The 23,863-nt window shown below is 43.3% G+C and overlaps 1 protein-coding gene across 1 annotated transcript in view; it reads right to left on the bottom strand.

The window, feature by feature from the left end:
- Positions 1-23,863, bottom strand: part of HEXA (hexosaminidase subunit alpha) — a 294,421-nt gene that overhangs the window by 151,708 nt on the left and 118,850 nt on the right. The window contains exons 9-10 of the mRNA XM_069624622.1: positions 14,409-14,495; positions 14,108-14,180 (exon numbers count right to left, since the gene is read on the bottom strand). Coding sequence (XP_069480723.1) covers positions 14,108-14,180; positions 14,409-14,495 — 160 coding nt within the window. The remainder of the gene's footprint in view (positions 1-14,107; positions 14,181-14,408; positions 14,496-23,863) is intronic.

Below are 23,863 nucleotides of genomic sequence, written 5' to 3'. Positions count from 1 at the left end.
TTAACTCCTTGGAATCATCACAGGTCTTAACTTGCAAGCACGGTCAATTATGAGTCGCCATGTGAGATTTAGTTTAAAGCACTGGGAGAGTCTCAGGTTGCAGACCCCCAGTGAGAATTAACCCTTTTTTTCTGGTCAAATTGTCAATGGTTGCTCATGCAGTTGTGTGTATTGTCCTTACAATGGGCTAGCAGTTCTTATTTGTTTGGATTATTTTAGCCTGTATTGGGTCTACTTTTTCAATAAAGTAGGTGGATAGTTTTTGCATATTTCTTGGGAGTGCAAGGTTTAAGAGGCTGTGCAGCAAAAAGAAAACCAAACCTTAAACACACTCTGAATAATTCTCTGGTTTGTAAGACTAAGAGCTTGGTCTGGTGATAGGTTGTACAGACACATTTTCACCATAGCATTTCTAGTTTTCTGTGAGGTGGTTTTTAGTTTTCTGGAGGGTTGTGGTTGTGGGATCATGGATTTCGTAAACAAGGTTTTCGTTCTGGGATTAGGTTTTGGCATTTCGGAGAGAAAAGACTAAACTGTTAAAGAATCGTTACTGACTGTAGGCTCTATTGCAGTCTTAGAGGTCTTCTACGATTGCAATGTGTAGAGACTGAGCAGCAGGTCATGTGGTGGCTGGTCGAAGCTGTTTTTGCATTTCATTTCATAGTTGAAGCCTTGGCCAGGAGGAGTTTTCAAGCTTTGAGGTGAAGTGTCTGCTATTGGAAGTTGTTCAGGAAAAGAAGTTTGGGATGGAGATGGTGGGCATTAACAAGTGACCATTTTGTAGAAGATGGATGGATTCATTGTTAGCTGTACGTCCGATGATTATGCAGTCACTGGAGTGGGGCACAGATTCTATGTCTTCTCGCTCACCTCTTCAACTTAGATTCTCTCCTATAAGAAAACAGGCTGAGGAAACTATGTTCAGAGGGTAAGCCATTTTTAATATATTTGCGGCAGGCATGCAATATAGCTGACACAGGAGTAAAAACAACAATTCAATTGCTAGTATTGAATTAAGTCAGCATGTTTTCAACATGAACAAATAAACGAATCCGCGCAGAGTGGAAGGTATTCAGTCATTACAGAAGGGAACCCTTAATGGAGAAAAATGTCATGCAATACATGCATTGTGACCTGCCTCAAAGATTTTGCATAGCTCTATTTATTCTAGGTGCCTGCATAATGACAATGTATGCATGGGTCCAGGGATGATGTTAAGGATAGGAGAGGGCAAGAACGATTGAAGACAGGTGGACAGGCATCAGCAATAAGGCTGAGGGCTGAGTATGCTGCAAAACATGTAAAGGCTTACATGAGGGGAGGGGGAGGTGTTCCGTGACATGGTGAAAGACTACAGCAGAGCATCATAGGGATAGAAACAGGAAGATAAGACAAAGTGACACGAAAGGTGATGGGGAACAGGATAATGCACAAAAGGGAATGAAGGGTAGCTAAGGAAGGCGGATGTGCGTCCCCAAATGCACAGTATCCACATTGCTGGCATGCCACGCAATCAGTTTGTCAACCTCAGCAAAGATGCACCAAACAGGCCACAATTTAATGACGTGGAACCACTTGTCAAGCATGAGTGTAAAAAGGGAAGCCCCTAGTGAGAGACTGAAGGCCTGAGATGGAAGAAGATGTAGACGCAAGTAGGATGTGGGATTTTGCATTAGAGAGAGGCAGGGATGGAATAGAGGACAGGGAAGTGTGACGATTCACAGGATCTTGTCACTTCTCCCTAGATGGGATCCCTTACCTGAGAGGCTAGGGAGGTGAGCCTGCTACACAAAAAAACCTGTAGGGGTGGCAATAAGCAGGACCTCACATGGAAGGACTCCCTTCTTGAGGTCAAGGACTCCCAGCCCCACTTTCCTATGAGCTCCTCAGACATCACTATTTCCGAAGACACAACCTCAACTAACCACGGTTTCTTATTGTAATACAACTTCCAGTTTTCGAATCCAACACAAATCGACTGAGAAAAAGAAGAGTGGAGGAGTAATGCTGATCACTCCTCCATGGCAGGACGAGAACACTTTGAAAGGTTAGGACCATGGAGTAATAAAGAGTACTTTGGGGAAAAAAAAAGAGAGAAAGAGAGAGAAAGAGAGAGAACCATGAGATGGTGGACTGTTCCGGTACGAAGCAGAGAAAGAAAGGAAGACGCTGGAAGTGTTTATCGAGATGGCGTGATCCCGACCCCACAGGAAGAACCAGTAACGCCAACCAGATAAGCTAGAGGTAACAGGAATGGCAGGAGACCCCGGAGGGGCTACAGACGGGCACTACACAACAGATAGTCATGAATACTGAGAGGTTCATCATACTCATCCCAATAACAGTAACAATACGCAAGAGTATAACTAATACTGAGAGACTCATAATTTGTACCTTGAAACACCTTTTGCTGTATACGCACATTATAAATACCCAATAAATAATACTCATCCCATTAATTGTGACAACAACAAAGAGTATAACGAATACGAAGGGACTCGTACTCGTCCTAGTAACTGTGAAAGAAGCAGAGTATATATCAAATGTAGAGGAACTCCTTACACTTGTCCCAGTGATTACAAAAGCAGTAAAGAGAGTGAAGAAAGTCAACAGACTGGTAATACCTGTCTCAGTGGTTGGGAAGACCAAGACAAAAGCAGTAAAGAGAAACACAAGAACCTACATGTTGGGTCACATATGTGGAAGTGCTTAGAAAATAAAGTTGTAAAAGGCACATCTATGGGATGGGAAACTGTGAAACAAGTACAAGTGAGAGAGACATGGAGGCAAAACACATCTAGAGCAGTAGAGGTCAAGACCCCGAAGTGGGGAAGTAACAAAATATAAATAAGTTAAGACGGGGGGATACCTGAAAGAAGGTGGAAGAGTCCCATTAAAGGAATAGTGCGCTCAAAAATGTTATCATCCGGAGCATTCAGGCGTTTGGTTTTAAGCAAACTGATCGATCGTAAAAACATTTCTTATGCACCTTACCTTAGTTTTCTGCATTTACACATGCAAAATAAACTAGCGAGGCGCAGCCATCTTGTCCAAATCGTATCCGTTGCCGCATCGCCCCAAGTTCAAGTGCCCTCGCGGCACTAAATCATATCACCTGCCCCTGAAGCCGACATCACTATTCCTAGCGATATTCTCCACCTATTTTCATGGCGTTAGTGGGCAGCGTAGCCAAACATGCCCAGTCATCAACTATGTCTTTACCTCAGTTGACGCAGAACCCAGAATATCAACGCACACATCCTCTCACAGCACAGCGCACCTCAAATCGTAATAGAAAACCCTATTTTTAAAGGAAACGTCAATATTCTGCAATTTATAATGTGCTTTTATTTCACAAAAAATGCTTGGAGAACCACCATGATCTGCTGATTTCGACTGAGCACCAAGCATGAAAACTTTATCATGACACACTGGTGTTCTTTTCGGGAGAAGATGCGCATTCCACGCACCTTGAATGGCAAGGCTTCAGCATCAGCTTCTTGCTAGACCGTAAACGAGGACAGATCGCTCCTTGTCGCTCGTACCGCCCAAAGGGCATATCGGTCCCGGTCGATCGTCCCACATCAGCGTAATGGTAATCCATCCGTTTAGGATATCTGCCACTGCTGGTTGAAGAAGCCATAAGTTGGTATCTGGAAACTATGGCATTTGCAGAACAGCAAAATATAGCTGTGTAGAAAACATAATAAAAATATATTTTAGTAGCCGTTCTTTATTCAAATTTATCCATTTACCCTGTAATTCGGCACCGGATGAAACATAATACCGAACATAAACCACAAACAATGGAAACAAGCAGAACACATTGTGTTCAGAAGGGAATTGCCATAGTATTTCTGTGCGGGACTGCCCATGTGGGCGGGACAAAGGCTGATATGCAAACTGGTATTTCCCATCTGTGAAAAATACAATGAGCAAAAAGCAATGGCTGTGGACTCTCAAAGTGGGGAAAAAACAACGAAACAGGTTATCATGCCAATTTCATTCTAGAGACGGGCGCCTGCTACCTTTTTTTTAAAAATGTAACGGAACTGGCTTGGAAAATGTTCTGCACCATGCACATCAATAATACAACGTTGATAGCAGACCCTGATATGCCATGGGACAAAGTAGTTTAGATATCGCTAGCCTGCACGCAGGTTGTGTTTGCAGGTGTTGCTTTATAAATTTAATCTACGGAAAAAATTGTGTACAGTTTTTTCATCAAATGGTATATTTGCACGTCGTTGAATTGTTCCATAAGCATACATCAGAAATGCTGTTTTAAATCGCAAAATAAATGTTGAATAGTTCAACTTACATTATATTGGTTGGTTTCATTCTCTTGGCGTAACGCAGTGTCCGCTCTGAACAACGGTTTGCATGGATTGAAAGGAAATATTACAATGTCCAGTTTCAAAATAGTGAATGTTATCATTTCTGCCTGTATTTGACAACTTCTGTCCTTCAAGCCATAGCGATTCCTCCCTTTCATCCAAGGTTGAACAACAATTGAACCTTGTTTTGAGCGTGTGTGCCTGGTAACTTTTGTTTTGGTAAACTCCCCACAAGTAACATCACACAAAATTACCTTCACTCCATGGCAGCGATTAGCCCGGCCGACCAATGTGGCATTTGAAATATGTCAGAAAAATGAACAAATTATTTTCTGGCATCCACCAACAACAGACAACGATCTGACTAGTGTTGAGAAGTAGATGATCCTTGCCCCCCCTCCCTCTCTTTCGTCACTCTCATAAAATAACATATGTAATAGCCAAGGGGAGGGGGGAGCGTAGCCAACCCCGGCGACATTCCATTACACCACACCCCATCGTAAATAACACACACACTATAGTTTCATGCCCAGCATTAGAAAACCATTTTGAAATATCCTGAATGACATCTTTCTACTAGGCCCGAAGATCCATCTCTCTGTACAAATGTCGCTCTCCCATCCCCAGCGCCGCACTCAGCCAGCCCACATCATCGCTACCTCTGTGCAAGCTCTGTTTTCACAGAGCAATGTGCTCTGCAGAGAACGTGAGACACTGGCAAGTGATAAGCCCAAGTGCCCATTCATCTCCACTAAACTTCCCGTGCACTCACAGCCTCCACCCCACCAGGCCAGAGCACACCAGCTCAGACCCTGCAGTTCCTTTCATGCCGATATCCATCTGACCCTTCCATGCCCCGATCAGTCAAGGACCCACATCACAGCCCTAATCCATTGCAGTAAAATATTCTCTCAAAAAGCAACACACGTCTAGCTATATCCTGAGAACCCAAGCAGGGCAGATGGCAGATCAAACCTTTTGGGTGTGCACCTGGGTACAGAGTTTGTGGTATCAAATATATTCCAAAGGTTAGAGGTTGGAATGCCAATATATTAGCTCATGTCACCGAAGTACCCCTATTCATACACGATTGTATGTGTGCCATTATTTATGCATCATCAGTTTCTGCTGTTTAGTTTAGTTGGATAAATGCATTGTTCCCTTGCCCTGAACTTCACACCGCGTAGATGAGCCCACCTGACCCACATGTGCAAAAGAGCGACGGAGAGACCTTGAGATCGCGCAAGTTCAGTGGAGGGGGGAAGGGGAAAAGTGCATGGCAAAAGCGGGAGGGGGCAGTTCGGGCAAGAGGGCCTCCTGCCCGGTGCCACCAATTATGGGAGAAGAGAAAGGAGAGAGCGCAGACACCATATGTAGATTTCATAGTTTGGCGAGGGAACGACAAAAAGGGTGTCAGTCGGTGCTTGCCTGGAGGAAGCACTGGAATAGGTATCAGCGATAGGGAGGCCATGATTGGAGAACAGGATGTCCTTTTTAAACCTCTTCCTACTAGATTTAGTGAGGAGAGCAGACTAGTCGACAGAGAAGCATTTATAAACGATAGTAGAGAGAGAACACCATACAGTAGGTGGGTTGTGGAGAGAAGAGGAACGGTGGTGGAGGGGGCATGGGGGACACATGGGAAGGACACGGGGAGGAACATCATGAAAAGCAAAACCCAGAGTTACACTCTGGCATCCTAGAAGAGGCACTTCTCACACCCCAAAAGAACAAAATACTATGCGAGTGTGTAAAGAGGCGTCCACTCGCCGAGGTGTTTGCCAAACTAATACACAGCTAAAGCAAAACGTTCTGTTAGTTATGGGGTTGACACAGGTCAGCGATTGATCATTGCTATGAAAATCTTACCCACCATACGCCTTCAAAGCCAGTGCCATGCACTCCACGTGTGGATGTGTATTTTGGGGGTCGAGCTGAGGGATTTACACATACCAAGCATCAGTGTACCTTTGCCTGATGGCAAATATCCATTTGCCTACCAATAATTCATACACCCAAATGGGCAGTGCAGAACCGGTGTGCTAGGGCAATTCTATTGAGAAATATATTAACACTAGCAACCACACACATGTCTTATCGATCAGGAACCAGTAATATAAAATTGACGGAAGGCAAAAGATCAATGACTCATAAACCGGATTAAATCTGCATAATTAAATACTTGTTAAAACTTTTTATAGCATTGAAATTCGAGTTTAATAGCATTAGATTGTTGATATACAATGTACAAAAATTTGGCAACAGTCATTTATACCGGGAAGTCATCTGTTCAACAAGTTCATCTTTAGGTGGACAGGGCTCCTTTGCAATGTTTTGTGGAATTGTATGTGCCCTAGGAACAAAATCAACATCGATTCCATGAGTATGGAAGGCCAACACAATCAAAGTGAGATCTTTCACAAAATCGAATTCTATTTTCTGGTATATTGGCTTAGCCACCCATTGTTTGCTTCGTTTTGTAAAGGCCAAGGTGTAACGAAGCATCCCAAAGTTTCTGGCAATTCTCGATTGTTCTCTCCCTAAGTTCCTGTTGTGCGCTAGTACAGCTAGTAATGTTCAGGCCTGCATATTGTCTATGCCGAAATGCAACCTTTTGGGCCTGTACCTTAGGCATATATTGTGAAATACCTCCAAATCTCCGGTATGACAGAATTCTGTGAGTCCTTTTAGGTCTCTTCAAAGAGTTTAATCGTACACAATCTTCTCAAGAGCTTTGTGTGGAGGTGAACATGGCACCAACCACTTCTTCGTGCGTTCCTGCTCCCTGGATAAAGGTCCATATGCACATTCGTGAAAAAGTTGGTTTTCTGTTCATGAGTGAACGTTGGAGCAGTGATGCATCAATGAACGCCATTTTTCAAGTAGATTTTCCACAGACCCATCACAAGTTTTGGAGTACCACCAAAGATGGTTGCTGAAAGACTGAGACCACTGTAAAATATTTTCCGAACCCTTTGTTTTACCCACAGCTGCAATACTTTTATTGACTGTTGACTGATTTGGCAAAGTGCCATACATCAAATTGATGACAAATGTTTGGAAACTGCTTTCGCATGGTCTTGGCTATTTAAATATGCCCGTCAGTGGCTATGAGGTCTATTTGCATTCCCCTTGATTGAAGATGTTCAAGGGATTTGATGAAACCATGTTTCTCCATGGCCACAGAGGATGTACATTGGGTTACCTGAACAATCTCCGAACTCGCCATTTTTTTAGTTTCCATGTCTTGAAAGTGGTATGTGCAGTACTTTGCTGAAAATATGGGGCTGTCGCACTGTCCGTCGCCAGCTAGCCTGAACCGTTAACAGAGAATTTGCTTTCAATTGACATCTGTTCAATTTTCTAGGCTTGACTAATAGCAGGGAATAAGTATTCCCGTTGATATTTATAGTACTGGGTTTTAGCAAGGAACTGAAGTCCCACAAATTGACAGAAACTGGACATCTTACTGAAAGTCGAGCCACTGAAAAGTAAAGCTGCTGAACACTGTAGATTTCCAGCTGGCACTTTGTCCAGCATCGTTTGAGTGGTGCATGAAAATGTATTATGGAGGTGGACACAGGTGGCTTGTATTTTACGGTTAGTGCCTTGTAATACTCGAGACACATTCACCAATGGCTCCCCACATTTTCCCCCTCAATGTATGGACACATTTCAGCATCAGTATAATTTCTACCAGGCAGCTGTTGAATACAATGTATTTGTGCTCCTTTATTAGACAATCATCCTGCATGAGTGTGCTTTGTGACTCAAGTGTGGTGGACAAATAGCCAACACAGCCCAAACTGTAGTTGAGATCTTTTGCAAGTTCCTCGGTCAATTGCATTGACGCTTCAGTCTCCGTTAGTTCAGCTTGTGTTATTTGCACGCGAATTGGAGAAACTATCAACATCTAATGTTTATTCTGTGGAACTCTTTTTGCGGGTGTAGATTGTGTCAAGTGGTCTGCGAGGAATTCCAATGCATCTTCATTATATTCAGTTTCATCTTGTTGAATTTTCACATTGTGTCAATGGTCCAGGACCACTTTGCTGGCTTCGCCGGTCACATTCAATTCAGTTTCAGGCCACTGGGCATAAACATCACATGTCTGCTTAATGACAGGACCACGCCGCGCCTCAAATAACAGTTGCTCCATGGTGAAATTTGTTTGGGAAGCGACATCTTTGATTTCAATTGTTGTCTGTGTCTTTATACTTCTTTTCCTTCTGGGCCTCTAGGAGATGTGTTGTAAAAAGATGTTCAAAGTATAGCACACATACAGCACTTTCAATACAAAAACATGTCATGAGAAAACACCAGCCCAAACCATTTCTAGAACACTAACATGTTTGTTACTTACCCTTGTTTTCTTGATTTTCTGCGTGAAACTGTAGACTTCACTATAACGGGGCCAGCAAGCTGAAAAAAACTATTTAAATATCTACAAACAGAACCAACTTGACCGAATAGAAAAAAAAATATACATGGAAAGGTAGTACAAATGCTATATGATGTCCAATTGTATCCAATAGTAGTTTATGTTCACCTCTGATGATCCATGTGCCTCATCTTCTAACTCCATACCTTGTGTACATTCCTTGAATTGAATATTAATTACAAAAAAAAAGTCATTGTATTGGATGGAAATTAATATCTTTCATCGCACACAGCCATTACACACATACCTTGGCAAACAGTGTATGTCTTTTAGTCAAACTATACTTTTCAAATTTCACCTGATAGCCATCCAAGATGGTAAGTGTACTTGATCAGAGATCACTGTGCAAAACATGCTGATTTTAATGTTGCCCTCAAACATTTTGAAATGTATTCTGCATTAGGGCGGAAGTGTAACGTTAGAACTGAAATCAGAAAAGTTTGAAACACTGCACGTTCATATGCACGTCAGTGTCTAATTGTATCCTATGTAAGATTTACTTTCTTTCATTCAAGCTAACTAAGTATGCATACCTCATACTCCAGCTGCAAAGGACGATGTAATTGTGGTCATAGTACCAGCACTCCCCTGTAACAGTTTTTTTTTTTTTTAGTACGGATGAAAACAGCGAAATGGAACTGGGGCAATGGTTTGCAGGCAATAATACATATAAAGAGAAACCCATAAATGCCACCTAGTGTAAACAACTGGCAGGGTACACAAACGTTTTCACATTATTTCAAATTCCAAGCATAGCACACTCTCGTAAAGGAAAAGTTAAATAAAATTACCAGATAGGCGCTTGAGGTTGTTGACTCCGGAAAAGAAATGGATGCAGAATCTTGCTCCTTCATTTTCAGTGCATTGTCATAAAGTGGTACAAGGAGAAAATTAGATTTGCATTAGGTATGTGGAAAGATCCAACTGTCGGGAATATTCTGCATGTCTGTAGGGCTCACCATTTGGTATACTGGACGTGTCAGTGGTTTCGTCACTTGCGAGGGTCTCTGCTTCCACCAGTATGCTCTCCTAAAATAATTGACATGTCAAGCAACCGATTACAAAATGATTATGCTTCTTTTGATGGCCACTATGGCATTGTTTTCTATGGTCATAATTACTTTATTTGAGGCTCCATAAACCGTGTACAGAGGTATAGTGAAATGTGGTATGGTTAAAATGTAATACAATTTTGTAAATATGCAAACTTTAATAAGACATTTACACCGAAAGCACCAATCCGTTCATGAAGTTACCTTTTCAGTACCCCACCGCCTACAGCTAATTCATCATCCGGGAATCACCTGAGGCAGCGTGTGCATCGATTCAGTTGGAATTGCATTTGAAAGCAATTTACGAAATAATCTGGGTCGACCTTTTTTTGTGAACTTCGATTGGTCGTACATATCGTCAGTAAAGTGCAGGCTGCAGATGCGGAATCGATTGGCCCTCAAGTCCTTCAAGACATTCTGTGCTCTACTTTCGATCTCGTCCACCGCAAAACCACAATATCGAACCCATCTTCCGATTAAATTAATATACTTTGGGAATGTAAAAAAAAAAAAAAAAAAAAAAAAAAAAAAAAAAATTGTACTGTATGCATGAGATTGATAGAAATATATCACAGCTTTCTATGCAATGTTTGCTTTGGTCAAAAAAGCTAAACCTGTGTAACGTGATCGAATATACACTGGGATAACTTTCATACAGAATCGATACGTATAATGCAAATCATAACGTATTACCCGTCCGTTGGATGTACTTTCAGGCATCAAAAGGAACCCTGCTTATAGACATGGTCCAAGAAAGATGACATTCTATTACAATGGACATTGATGAAATGTGCTACATATGAGATCAAAACACTAACATTGAATAGTAGACAATGGTAAAGTAATTGAGATGAATGAACATTAATACAACCAATAGGTGACCTGCCCATACCCTGACTAACAAGCCGATTCAGCAAGCTGGGGAGCTAGTAGAAGGAGAACAGGTAGCATGACAAAGAGTTGCCTTCCAGTGCTCAGCGATATGTTCCGGCAAAATATCAAGGGATTTATAAAGGATAAGAAAAGTGGGTGTGTATATGAATATGTGACATGTTTCTGGCGGGTTCTTCAAGAGGGGCGGGGGGAGCCTGGAGACACTGGGTCTGGGGAGGCCATGCAAACAGTGGCCCCTGTGCGGAAGATACCTTTGACGTGTACAAGGTGTTGGGCACCTCAGCCGTTCCCTCCCTGGCAAGCCGCCAGAAGAGTAGAGCGTAAAAGGGCACTAACCATTCTTTCATGTCCCTCATAGACAATTGAGCGTGTCCTTTATTGACTGAAACATTTAAACAACTATTAAAGGTCATTTGTATTTTATTTTGTTGCTGGTGTTGATGGAACAAATATACTACAAATGGTATACTTCGGGTTGCAGCACAGTGTGGGAAAATCCCCTGTACCGTCTGCTGTCACTGGGGAATTTGGTGCTGCAACAACACAGGCAGGTATTACTCGAACGCGGATTCCAAGCCTCCCATAAAGCCACCATGTAAATGAACGGTAGGCCACCAGCCTGTAGCACCTGTGGAAGAAAAACATACATACTGTATTTAAATTAAACTGATAAGTGTACAAACATTACTTGAAAATGCACCCTGTATCCTATGGCATGGTTGCCTGCACAAATGTTACTTCATGGATCAATCAACTTGGGCTTTGAAGTGTGGACACATTACAAAATTGAACACCCATGCAATCTATAACGTTTGGGCACAGAGAAATATAGTTTCTAGGATGAACATGAGACACATAAGATTAACCTGTGCTTTGAAGTGTCCACACATTACAAAAGTGAACACCCATTCAATCCATCACGTTTGGGGCACAGAGAAATATTGTTTGTTAGTTGAACGTGAAAGACACGCACGATGAACACTCTGGTTTGCCAAAAGCGCAAGAAATATATTCAATTTGCACACGACATTCAATTGTCAGTGATATATCAAAGTTACGACAATATAGTAGACAGACATGAAATGTTAGTGGCCTCAGTGGTCAAAATGACATCACATTGGATTGCGAACTGTTGCATGAAGTTAGTGCATAAGCACCATCATAATCCTCAACACGGACCTTGTGAGGCAGGCTGCCTTGAAGTCATGCAGCTCGGTAACGCATAGCAATGGCGTGTCTTCTTCCGATAAGTAGGCCAAGCATCAAGAGATCTCAGGCAGAAGCAGTTCTCCACCTCAGTTGACATGACCTTGCACTGATTGCAGGTACACCAGGTGGAAACGTCTTTCATGTGACTAGGCTCTGAATCCAGTGATTTGTCTTCCCAACGGTCATCCGATGCCCCATCGTTTCTGCATCTTTCTCTATCAAGTAATTCCTCCTCGGAATACTCCGGCTCGTACTGGTAGGGCTGTATTGTAGCCATTATACAACAAAATTGAAATCAATAGTAATGCTAGTATAAAAAAGTATCTGTTTGCAGGGGCTCCTTGCAACGAAGATAGCTAAACAGAGCAGAAACGAGTCACAGGCTACACAAACAAAAGACAGTGAAACGATTGAAAAAGCAACCTTGATGTTGTCCGATGAGAAGCGCTCTGTTTATACTTATTGAGGAAAGAGGCGTCCAGCCGTTTCCATGGAGACGCATCGGTAGCTGGCACACCGAGAACGTTGACACGAGACATGCATTTGCATTGTGAAATGGCCCGTACGCGTCTAGTCATGTCAGGTTCAGGGGCGGGTGATATCCTTTAGTGCTGCAAGGGCACTTGAACTTGGGGCCATGCGGCAGCGGATAAGATTTGGACAAGATGTCCGCGCTCCGCTTGTTCATTTTGCATGTGTAAATGTGCGGAAAACTAAGGTACGGTGAATAGGAAATGTTTTTACGATTGATCACAGTTTGCTTAAAACCACATGCCCGAATGCTCAGGACAATAACATTTTTGAGCAAACTATTCCTTTAAGAAATTAAAGGAACTGATTAACCACGTCATAAGGAACTATCTCAAGATAGACTTAAGGCCAAGAAGGCTTGTGCAGGAGAAGGGAACCATTCTCCTGGAGTCATTCTCCTGGAACCCATTTTTGTTTTGTTGGTTGATGCAACCCATAGTGATTTGACCGACCTCACAGACGAGCACCCCAGTTAGATTTCTGTTAGGTAACCCCTTTCTGTTAAGGACAGATATGCCTTTTTATTATTTTTCATAAAATCACATGCAGAAATGCCACCTCTTTGTCCGCCGCCTCCTTCTGACCTACCACATAAGCCATGGGGTGGGGACAATATAAATAAAACAGATTTCAGACATCAGCAAATCGGGATAGAGACGAAGAGGGAAGGAGTTATGACATCTTGAAAAAGAGTGCGATTGAGAATGAGGTGCTCAGAAATTGAAGATGAAGAGTACGGAAGACCATGTGCCTGCAAAACGAACAAAAGCCAACAGTAAGGTAGCATAACAGTGAAAAAAGGAGGCATGTCTACAGTTAGAAAGCACTGGTCAAAGTGCAAAAAAAGCAATAGTTTATAAAGAAAATTACAATAATAATAGTATGACATGTGAGCTTAGGCGCAAGAAGTTGCAGGAGAGTTGTAGATGTGAAATGGAAGTTAAAAGAAGACAAAATAAAGTTAGTGTACAGCAGTGATGCAAGGATAGCGTTGAAGGCAGCAGTAACAGATCGAAATGGTAGAGGCAAAAGAAAGGGACCATGAAATGTGCAAGACAGAAGGAGGCAGTTAGAATCCAGTGATGAGATAAAAATCAGGGACCATGAAAACAATTTTTCTATAAAATCTACAGCAACAAAGATAAACTATGAGATAATGCTGCAGGGATGTGCTATCCGCCAAACAGGAATGGCAGCTATTAAAGGCAGATGGAAGGGTCCAGTAAGGCAGCAATGCATAAATCAGGAGATTCACATTTTAAACAAGGATATGCCTAAGCATGATGGCAATGTAGATGGGGCTGTATGATGCAAATAAAAGCGGAACGTGCACCAACAGGGATGGGGAAGATCTAAGGAGAGGATAGGAAAGGTAGGCAAAATGAAAAACTGGGAGAAGGCTGCAGGAAATTAGTAGGGGGACTGAAACAGGGATTACAGTGTTAACAAAAAGAGAACGAAAAAGGAAGGAGGATGCAGGAAATGGTGAAGGTTCGAGGCACCACCTCCAGAAGTTCAAAGCATAGACAGGGAGAGTATTTGGACCACTTGAAGGTAAAGGTGCAGGCCGTAACAACTTTGACAGGTAGTCCAGATGAGTTAAGAGCAGGCAAGCAAACAGAATAGTTCCCTAAAGATCTTACGTGCACTTTATTATCAAACACTTCCTGCCACACTATGGAGGCTTTGCCAAACCGAGCAACGATCTTCAGCAACCTGAAAGAAAATAATGTGAACTTGAGGAGAGTAGAAAAACTGGCACAGCACTCATTCCAATAGAAATAAGCTGTCATCTGCCATACAGAAAGATTTATCAGAAGTCAAAACAGGTACACAGTTCCAATGTCTATTCTGTGTAGTCAGGTTATGCATGAAATCACTGCACAAATCCTCTGTACACAAGCGATTCCACACTCTAGCATACAGAACCACTTGTCCCCTCACCTGTGGATGTAGAAGGATTCCAGCTTGGCATAGTCATCTCCCAAGTGGTGCTCCTTCATGAAGCTTTGGACATGTGGATTGGACTTCCTGGGATCACCAAGATGAGAAAAGAAGGAGAAAACAAAAATGGCAAGTTTAGAACTAAATTACGTAATTCTGAAAGATCAAAGTATATAGTGCTGCAAGGATTTTTGACATTCCTTTTCTCTCCATTAAATGCCAAGATCCATGACCCTTCTGGCCGATATGTCATGATTAAGAACTGCCCTCTCTCTGCATCTGTGGTCTACTGCCTACTCGTTGTGACCTCTAAAGTGCCCTTGGAACAGCCAGAGCAGATAATGTGTGAGTCTGAAATGCATGTGCAGAGATATACGATTCCAACTGGTTGATAATATGTAAAAGTCTGAAGAAATTCAAACTGGACCTGGATTTACATTATACACAATAGAGGGTTATAGCATGTCTGTATTGGTCACCATGGAGGATGAAAGTATGTACACTTTCACAATCTGATATTTGCTGGAACTGCAAAAAGGAAAGTGGAAACAATACTCATATGTTTTGGTCTTGTGCGCAAGTATCTCAATACTGGGAACAAGTCTTCTCCTGAATGGAGTCTGTAGCCCAGACAGCACTGCCACGTAATCCACTATTCTGTGTTCTGAGCTTATTCCCAAATGGTTTGAAGTTATCAGCTGGAGTTACAAACTAGACATACACAGCATTGTTACTGGCTAAGAAACAGATTGAGGAAATTGAGGTCTAACGGGAAACCCCAACTTGAGGACTGGCTTCAGAGTATGTTGCTATTGACTGCTAGGGGAAAAGTTTCATATGCTAAAAGAAATGTGGTTAAAGACAATTAATTTGGGGTATTTTAAATGACTTAAATGCTTAAAATATTACTGTTAAGGAAACTTATAATGGGTGTATGAATAATGATCTGCTGGTTTGGCTCACTCTCATCCCTTTTTGCACCCAGTGTTTGCTCATGTTATTTGTCCTGTCTTTTCTTGTGTTGTGTGTTTGTGTATTGTTGTGTTCGGGGACAAAATGTGTAAAGTGAAGTTGGGATGTTCTGTATTATTACAACAATATGAGATGTTTTGATTTGTTAGCTATGTTCTGCTTTTGCAAGATCCCTCATTGGATTACTTAGGTTACCCTTTCTTTGTTTTTTATTTGTATTATATTTTGTCACCGCTGTTGTATACTGCTTGTATTTGATGGATTGAAAATGTCAAAATATACATTTTTAAAAAAGAGCAGGTAATAATAAAAACTTAAGCAATGCCAACTTGGCACAATACTGTATGAAGATGATCGAGGCAACAAGCAGTGGAGTCGCTAGGGTAGGGGCGGGTGAGGGGGGAGCACAGGCCTCCCCTGCAAAATGTTGTACCCCTCTTTGTGCTCCCTCACTCCCCAAGGACTGGTGAAGATCTTTCCTGGGAGTGTTGCCAAGTCTGCTTAAAGTGGGATGGTTGCCTTTGCAGCAAAACCCATTACATCTTGAAGCTGAACGGAGCTCCTTGACTGGCCTGCACGCAGCTTCATTGAGGCCTTATTGGCCTGCTATGACTCCTTTGTCTTGGGTCTTATCTGATGTGTTCTGTATTCCATCCGAGAGACTCCTAACAGCTGGCTTACTTAGTATGTGGGTGTTCACTTAGAAGATATTTGAAGTTCCACAAGGAAGCTTACTTTTTCAAAATTAGTAATTAAGCCTACTTCTTCAACATGGAAAGATCAGATTGCTTCATAGGGGGTTCATAGTGATAATACCGAATACCAAAATCTCGAAGACAAAAGGCCGGAAAAAAAAAAATATCGAATTTTTTTTTTGACGTTTTTTTTTCCGAAATGGGGGGGGTTCCCCCCCAACCCCCCTTTTTTTGTTTTTTTTTATTTTAACCATTTTTTTTACTTACCTGACCCCAAAAACACATAAATAAATTAATAAATAATTCGATATTTTTTTTTCCGAGATTTTTGGCATTCGGTATTATGTATTCGGCCTTTTGACTGACCACCTTCATAGGGATCATTAAACGTTCTTAAAAAGTAGCACAACATTCTGGAGGTTTGTAACAAATGTAATCATTATCCTAGTGAATTTACTACAAACTTTTCTTAGTTATTCTTACTAACTCGAGAAAACTTGAGAAAAGTACAGTTGTGTGAAAGGCTATTTTCAAGCTTGCATTATTTTGCGTTCTGCGACTTCAATTTTTCCTTTCAGGACAATAAAACTACAACAATATTATTTTGCCTTAACATGTTTCACTAAGGATATACATATTGTAATATACATATTGTAAGGTTACTCAAATTTGAGATATGATGTGTATTTTGCAAGTAAAATAGCTGGGTCTCTCTAATAGGCAGTCCATTACTGCAGCCACAGAACATCTGCACTGGCTGCCAGTCAAGCACTGTGCATCTTTTAAGATCGTTACACTTACCTTTAAGTAACTGACTCAGGTGGCACCCAGCTGCCTCTCTGAACGCATTCACAGGATTGTTCCTACACCAACACTTAGGTCTCTGGATCAGGCCAAACTCTGCCAGCCCAGGTTTCGATCAGTTACATTTGGGAAAATAATCTTTGAGGTTTTGGCTCCTGCCTCTTAGTATACAATCCCCTTGGATCTCAAAACCGTCTCACCTCTGGTTGATTTTAAAAATAAGTTAAAAACGTTTCTCTTTAGGGCCACCTAGGCCCCTTCTCTGATTCTGCTTCGACTGTACTTGGATTCAATCTCTGTTCACCCTGATTTTGTTGTTGTCCTGTCATTTTTGTGCACCCTGAGCCCTCTGGGCGATGAGGTGTGTCACTAGGAATTAAAATAAACAAACTATCAGAAATCGCAAGTTTCCAGTGGCCAGGCAAGAGAAGGCCATCCAGTCCTGTTTTTCCACCTCTGGATTCGGGGACTTGTATTTTTCTCTATCCCATTAGGAATTTAGGAAAACTGCATGTCTCACAATTACACGCATAAACAGGTCTGGGTAGCCTTCTCACGCATGGCCATGGGAAACCTGAGCACTGTGCTCTATCAGGCAGTATTATTGAAGGTTTTGAAATCCAAAATGTACATATTTTTAGTAAGTTGAGCTTGAAGGTTGTGTTCAAATGCCTAAACTGTAGCATGGGTTAAAATCCCAGTCTTACTGTTTAACCAAAGTGTGCGATCATGGGCAATTATTGTAACCTCAGCTGAGCCAACAATTATTTCCTCCTCCATTGCTGCCAGTCATCAAAATGGCATGGGGCATCCATAGTATGGCCCCACTGGAGAAGGAGTGAAACATTTTGTTATTCCCGGTTATGCTATGTTATTGCGTTTTGTATAGTACAACATTTTCACGGTTTCTTGGGTTTTCAGGATCTTTAAGAGTTGGGGTAGGAGATTAATGCAGCAGCAGGCAAAGGTTACTTTATTGCAATGTTGATGTGTGTATGATCTGAAAAGGTAGGATTCTCTGCGGTGTGCATGTTTTATATATTTAGTGAGTTGTCTGGAGCAGTGGTTAATGGGCACTCCAGGTTGGCAACCTTAAATTGTTTGTGATTATTGTGTCTGTCCTTGTGGTGTTTAAGCAGTGTGAGGAGCTGTATTGGTGTGTCTGTGGTAGGGTAATGTGCTATTCGGGAATTTCTTCGGGTGGTATGCATTCTATTGTGTAATCCATATTGATTCAGTGAGGAGTTGTATATGAAGACATGTTATTTGTTAGAGGGGTGTAGAATGATTTTCAGGTAGTTACTGTTACCACACATTGCTGAACAGACCACCTGATAAGAACTGGGAGCAACCTTTTTCACTTTGGAAAAATCACATTTATTTATTGGCTTAGATCAATGGAAAACAATATGGGGCTTGGGCTCTGGTGTTGTGGGTGAAAGGACGACGGGTTTGGGGCTTGTGTTCTGGCCTCTTGCTGTTGAGGAGGCAGTATTCCAGGTATGGGGCTTGGGTTCTGGTGGTGGGGTAGCAGAACGGGGAGGCACATTGACCGGTATGGGGCATGGACCCTGGGTAATGGGGAGGGTGGTTAAATAGACCAGGTATGGGGCCTGGGCTCCGATAGTGGGGATGCAGAATGCTAGGTATGGGGCCTGGGCTCTGGGTGATGGGGGTGAGAGGATGCCAGGTATGGGGCATGGGTCCTGGTGGTAGGGAGGCAGGATGCCAGGTATAGTGAGTTTTGAGTGGTGGGGGGCAAGGATGCCTGGTGTGGGGCCTGTGCCAGTTTGTGAAAGCATACTAATAGCCCTCTTATAGGCATCCCCCCCACCGTATCCAAGGAATTTGTCCTTTCTCCCCAACATGGATTAGGGAGGGGAACTACTAGATACCTTCCCTAAGGGTCAGGCCAAGCAGGATCCAACTGGCGGTGCCCCTCTTCCCCCACGCTCGGTACAAGCAATGCCAAAGTCAGGGTTCCATCCCACCTTCCTTCCATTCCAAGATCCCAATGTTTGTTGGTTATATGGGAACTGAACACAGTAATAATGTACAGGGCCTCTTTAAAGTGGGTGGCGTGGTTACTGATCTGTACTCATAACTGCCTCTGGTAGAAACCGATGACCAATGGCATCTTCTAGCCCCATTCCATGGAGGAACTTAAATCCAGCAGCAAACTAGGCAAGGAGGAGAGAATCGGCTTTTTAACGCCAGACCACTGGCACGCGTAGTAACGCAGTGGAGGGAAGCGGTGCCTCCAACGAAAAACATGGAGAGCCATGCAGAAGACGTGGTGGGCGGAGGCTCAATTCTCCATGAGGAAGACTGCAACTTTGACGAATACGGAGACCTCAACCAGGCAAGGGTCCCTGAGGAAGTAAGCGAAGCAGCAACAAGAAGTGCTGGTGTCCAGCCATATAGATGCCATAGTCACGAACAGGGAGAATGAAAACTGATCAGCTGACCATGCAGACCAAAAGAGGATTGGAGGGCGCAGATCCACAGGTGCCAGAAAATTTGACTCCAGTATCAGGTCCTGTCAGTGGAAAGCAGATACGAGGCTGCAGACTGCTTTTTGTGTGGCGCTGAGGTGAATATATAACAAGGCTGAACAAGCCCATAGCCCACCTGGGGATAAGAAGCCAACGGTTACACTAGAGGGTGAAATAAACACAGCGAACCAAGGTTTGAATAGTTCCGTAGCCCACCACGGGCAGAGAAAGTGCACCCAGGGTGGCGAGGGGGAAGGGGGGGGCGGACGAAAGATAAGACTGATGCAACAGGGCTGAGCAGGCCCATAGCCCATTCGGTGCTGAGAGATCAGACATCCCACAAGGGTTGAGAGGAGATACACAGAACAGGGTGAAGCAGGCCCACAGCCTAAACAAGGCTACAACTCTGAACACCACAAGAACGATAAAAAATGAACTTTGTTGTGAATATAAACTGTGAGGGCTCAGAAATGCAAGACAAACAGATAGAATTTTCTCACAAGTAGCCATGTTATTAAAACATATGTGAGCAAAATGAGTCACTTTCCCTAACCCAACAAGGATTTCCCTACCTGTCAAACTAAGACAAAAGGAAAACACTCTAAAAAGGTACCCGTCCCTCACACTTGTACATAAAACCAAAATCATACAGGTAGCATATGGCTGTTCAAACAACAAAATAACAGTTATATTCAAACAGAAACTTTGTAAATATGTATCCTTGTAACCAGGGTTGGATCCCCTTCCCCGGGACTAATTCAGGATATTTCAAAAGTTAAAATCAAGAAGTTCCGTTTCAAATACAACAAAGTTCTTTTCATTCCATAAGTCCCTTACTTGGCATTTGTAGTGTCTTGATTTTAAATAGTATTTTATCACCCTTCAAAAGGATTATCTATGTTTCCACAAGCTCTTGCTTGACAAACCAAGAGACACTGTCTTCACACTTCCAGTCAGTATTCAATGGAATTTCTCTTCTTTGAAGAACAACCACTTTCCCATTTCTTCTTCATAAACAAAGCTTTGTCAGGATGGGTTTTCAACAGTACATTTATCTATTTAATCATTTTTACATTTGTAAAGTGGCTTAGCCCTGCGGCATCAGCGTGATGCTAGAAATGCATCAGAGGGACAGGGCCTCTGAACACTTGTCCTTTATTGCTTTATCATGTATGTTCCATCTTGTTCTCCGCGCAGGGGTTCAAGTGAGACTCCTGGCGGTGCAGCTCTTCCTCTTTTTGGTTGTGGTGAACAGACCCTTGGGATAACCTTATGGCACCCATGGGTGGGGGTACAACCCTGTACCCCTAGTGTATGTTTTTGGGCACCTGTGTGTGGCCCACAGGGCAGGGTATGGGCTGGTGGAAGCTCCACGCTGACTTTGACAGGTGCTCTGAGTATTCGTCATTTTGGTATACAGAAGCCCTGTCATTGAAATCCGTTGATTCCTGATAGGAAACAAAATGGCCCCTGTGGCCTCTTGTTTTCCATTGCCTGTTACCTTGTATTCCCGAAGTCCCGGGAAACCCTGACTCTGTCCCTTCTCCCCCCCCCCCCCGACTGGCTGTTGGGTGGAAGTTCCATATATGTTAGTATGGGGGAAGTCCAGGCCAGACTGGCTGGAGCCTTCCCAATGACTATGCTGTGGGTACGCCCATGGGGTGGGACCTGGGTGAATGGAGTGCATGACAAATAGGCATTTCATGTTGTGGGTGTCTAGTATCTGGTGGTTGACACAATGACTGAGACTGAGACAGCCCTGCCCGAAACTGGTTTTCGAATCCACATTCCGTATTGTGAGTGTCTGGATGAAGAAGAATGGCCCGAATGCACATACGCCTGATTGGCTGACTGCCTGCCTGAATGCCCTTCTGAGTGATTGGTTGCCCGAGTGTGATGCAGCAGAGTCAATGGGAGATCAACAGTATATCTGGGGGCCTCTCACTGCTAGAATTCGTTCAGAAGCTGAAGTTGAAACTGACGCTTGATCTTGAAACCCTGCTGAAAGAGAAGAATTGCTGTTGCTCTACTTCGTCGATCTGAAAGCTGTCGTGTCTGCAAGAACTGATTCAAGAGAGGACCTGGCTAGGAGACCTCTCTCTGAGCTATGAGGGACTATTGTGCACCAGCTGATCTTTGCCAAAGCTCCCTGGTAGACAGACCTACAAAAAGGCTGCCGACCAGAGATGAGGACCGCTGCAGAATCACCAAGAGAAGTGCCCGGACATTGAAGTCCATCGCTGTTGCTGACCGGAGCCGCAGTGCTCCCTTTGCCTAAGAACATTTGATCCAAGGACTCCCTTGCTCATCCTCGTCTACCACTTTCGTCCTGCCGGAGAAAGTCAAGGCCGCCGACGACCGAGGAGAATCCGACGGTGGGTTTCCCGCCACCCGAAGAACTCAGACGCAGACGAAGCTAGTGAAGCCCGGCGTGGTCCTGTCCGCCAGACGCTGATGACAAGACGCCCTTGCTGGACCAAAGTTCTTCATTGACTCTTTGCGGAAACGAACACTCGTCGACGAGGTGCACCGCACGCCTCTGCTTGCAGGATGTTTTCGACCGATCGTCAATGAGCACCGCAAGAACCGAAGCTGCTGCCGCAATGACACCTTTTTCCTCGTGGGATCTCGACGATCTGTGGCTCCTGCCTTAAAGGGAGCCGCTCAAGAAGGATCCGTCGACGACCCGACGTCGAACTCTGCTATTCCAGGTACATTGGGGTTTTAGAACTATTTAGAAGGAAATAAGACCCTTGTGAACAATATATGGACTGGGCTTGTACGATATATCTTTATTTACAGGTTGCCCAGGTGGGGGATCCTCATACAGAACTGTGTCTAGTAGTATGTCTATTGTTGGTTACCCTTATTAATTGATTTGTGTGACATCTGACCACCGTACAGTTGATGCACTTTAATGAAATTTGATAGTAATTGTGGTACCACGTAGAACTATGTATACTTTTGCCATTGTAGATTAACTGAGCACAAAGTGAGATTGTGATTGTGTATATAACCTTGAACCTTAATTATATAAAGACTGTTTTCACTAATACAGTGTGTGGACATTCCTTTGTGGGTGCTTGGGGACTACACTGTACTTAAGAACCAGCCCTGCATCACCTCCTGACAGCTTAAGCCTCGATTGCTCGTCCACGATACCAAATAGAGAATCTTGGCTGGAGTCCTCTGTGCCTCTCCTCAGCTATATAGAGAGCAGGAGTACAGACACCCCCTCCAGTCTTTACAATCAGGGCGCTGATAACACATTAGTGGCCTTGCCACTTTCTTTCCACCACAACCTTCTACCACACTGCAGTACTTCAATGATCTTCCTGGTTCACTAACCTGCCAGGACTAACCACTAATTGGCCCTTTCCTGGCATACTCTGCCAGGTTAAAACTCCCACCACTACTACAAGTACTCTGTGGTGAGGGTTGCTTCAAACTTTCCACACTTAAATCCTCAATGGGGAAAGTTAATCAAAACTGCTTCTTGGACAAGTCTTTGACTTTCAACAAGAAAGGGTTCACAACTTCTTCCACAATGGTACTGTACACATTGACATGGTATTTCCCACAGATCTGGTTCCACAGGCAATGTATTCCTCTCCCTCATGATTCCTACAAGGAGGGCTTCTCTCCGGAAACTTTTGGATTCCCTCTAGACCACCAATTAGCTGCTGGGAAGTCGTATTCCCTTTTATTTAAAATTGCCTTTCTTTGGCTTAGTCAATGCTGGTTTACAGGTAATCTTGTAGATTACATTAATTTGATTAGATTATTGTCCCCCTTTTACTTTGGCAATGGTGGTTGCAATATTCTTCCACTCAATCTCTCTTAAGGCTTCAATTTATCAGTTTGGTATTCAAAAGTTTTGTTTTGAGCCAGTGGTCTTTGTTGCAGCACCCCAGGCTTACCTAGCGAAGGCCAACACACCAGTCTTTCCTTGCGCTTCTGTTGGACCCACTGCGGATTTGACGACTTCTCTCATCAGGATTGCCTGGGCGTCCCATAGCTGCGGTAACACTCCTGCTGCTCGCGCCTCCTGAAAAAGTAGCTTTCTTTGCTCATTTTATACTCCAGCAAATGCCAACTGCTGGAATAGCATGCAGGATCAGGAGAGCTCTACTACGGGACAGCCAGTCACAGCACTGCTTCCCGCTGAGTGTTCTCTGCATTCAGGATTCCAGACTTCTGCAATTCTCTCGACTCCACATCACACTGAAAACACAGCAGCTGCTGCAGCATCTTCTTGCTCCTGCTGCTCCCACTTCTCACCAATGGCCGCACCTGAAAGGGTTTTAAATGTTTAAATGTCCCGCTCAAGTGTTGGTCATTATAACCACTAGACGGCACATTACAATCCTGCAACACTGAGCCCCTTGTCCTCATTCAAGTACTCGGAGCATTCTGGGACTTTAAGTTCCCAATGTTAGTCAATTTAACATTAATTTTTCAATTTTACAATAAGCCATTAAGACCATGG

Source organism: Ambystoma mexicanum, chromosome 11, assembly GCF_040938575.1.
Source record: "Ambystoma mexicanum isolate Mex_15411 chromosome 11, UKY_AmexF1_1, whole genome shotgun sequence".
Lineage (NCBI taxonomy): Eukaryota > Metazoa > Chordata > Amphibia > Caudata > Ambystomatidae > Ambystoma > Ambystoma mexicanum.
This window is presented reverse-complemented; position numbering and strand designations above follow the sequence as displayed.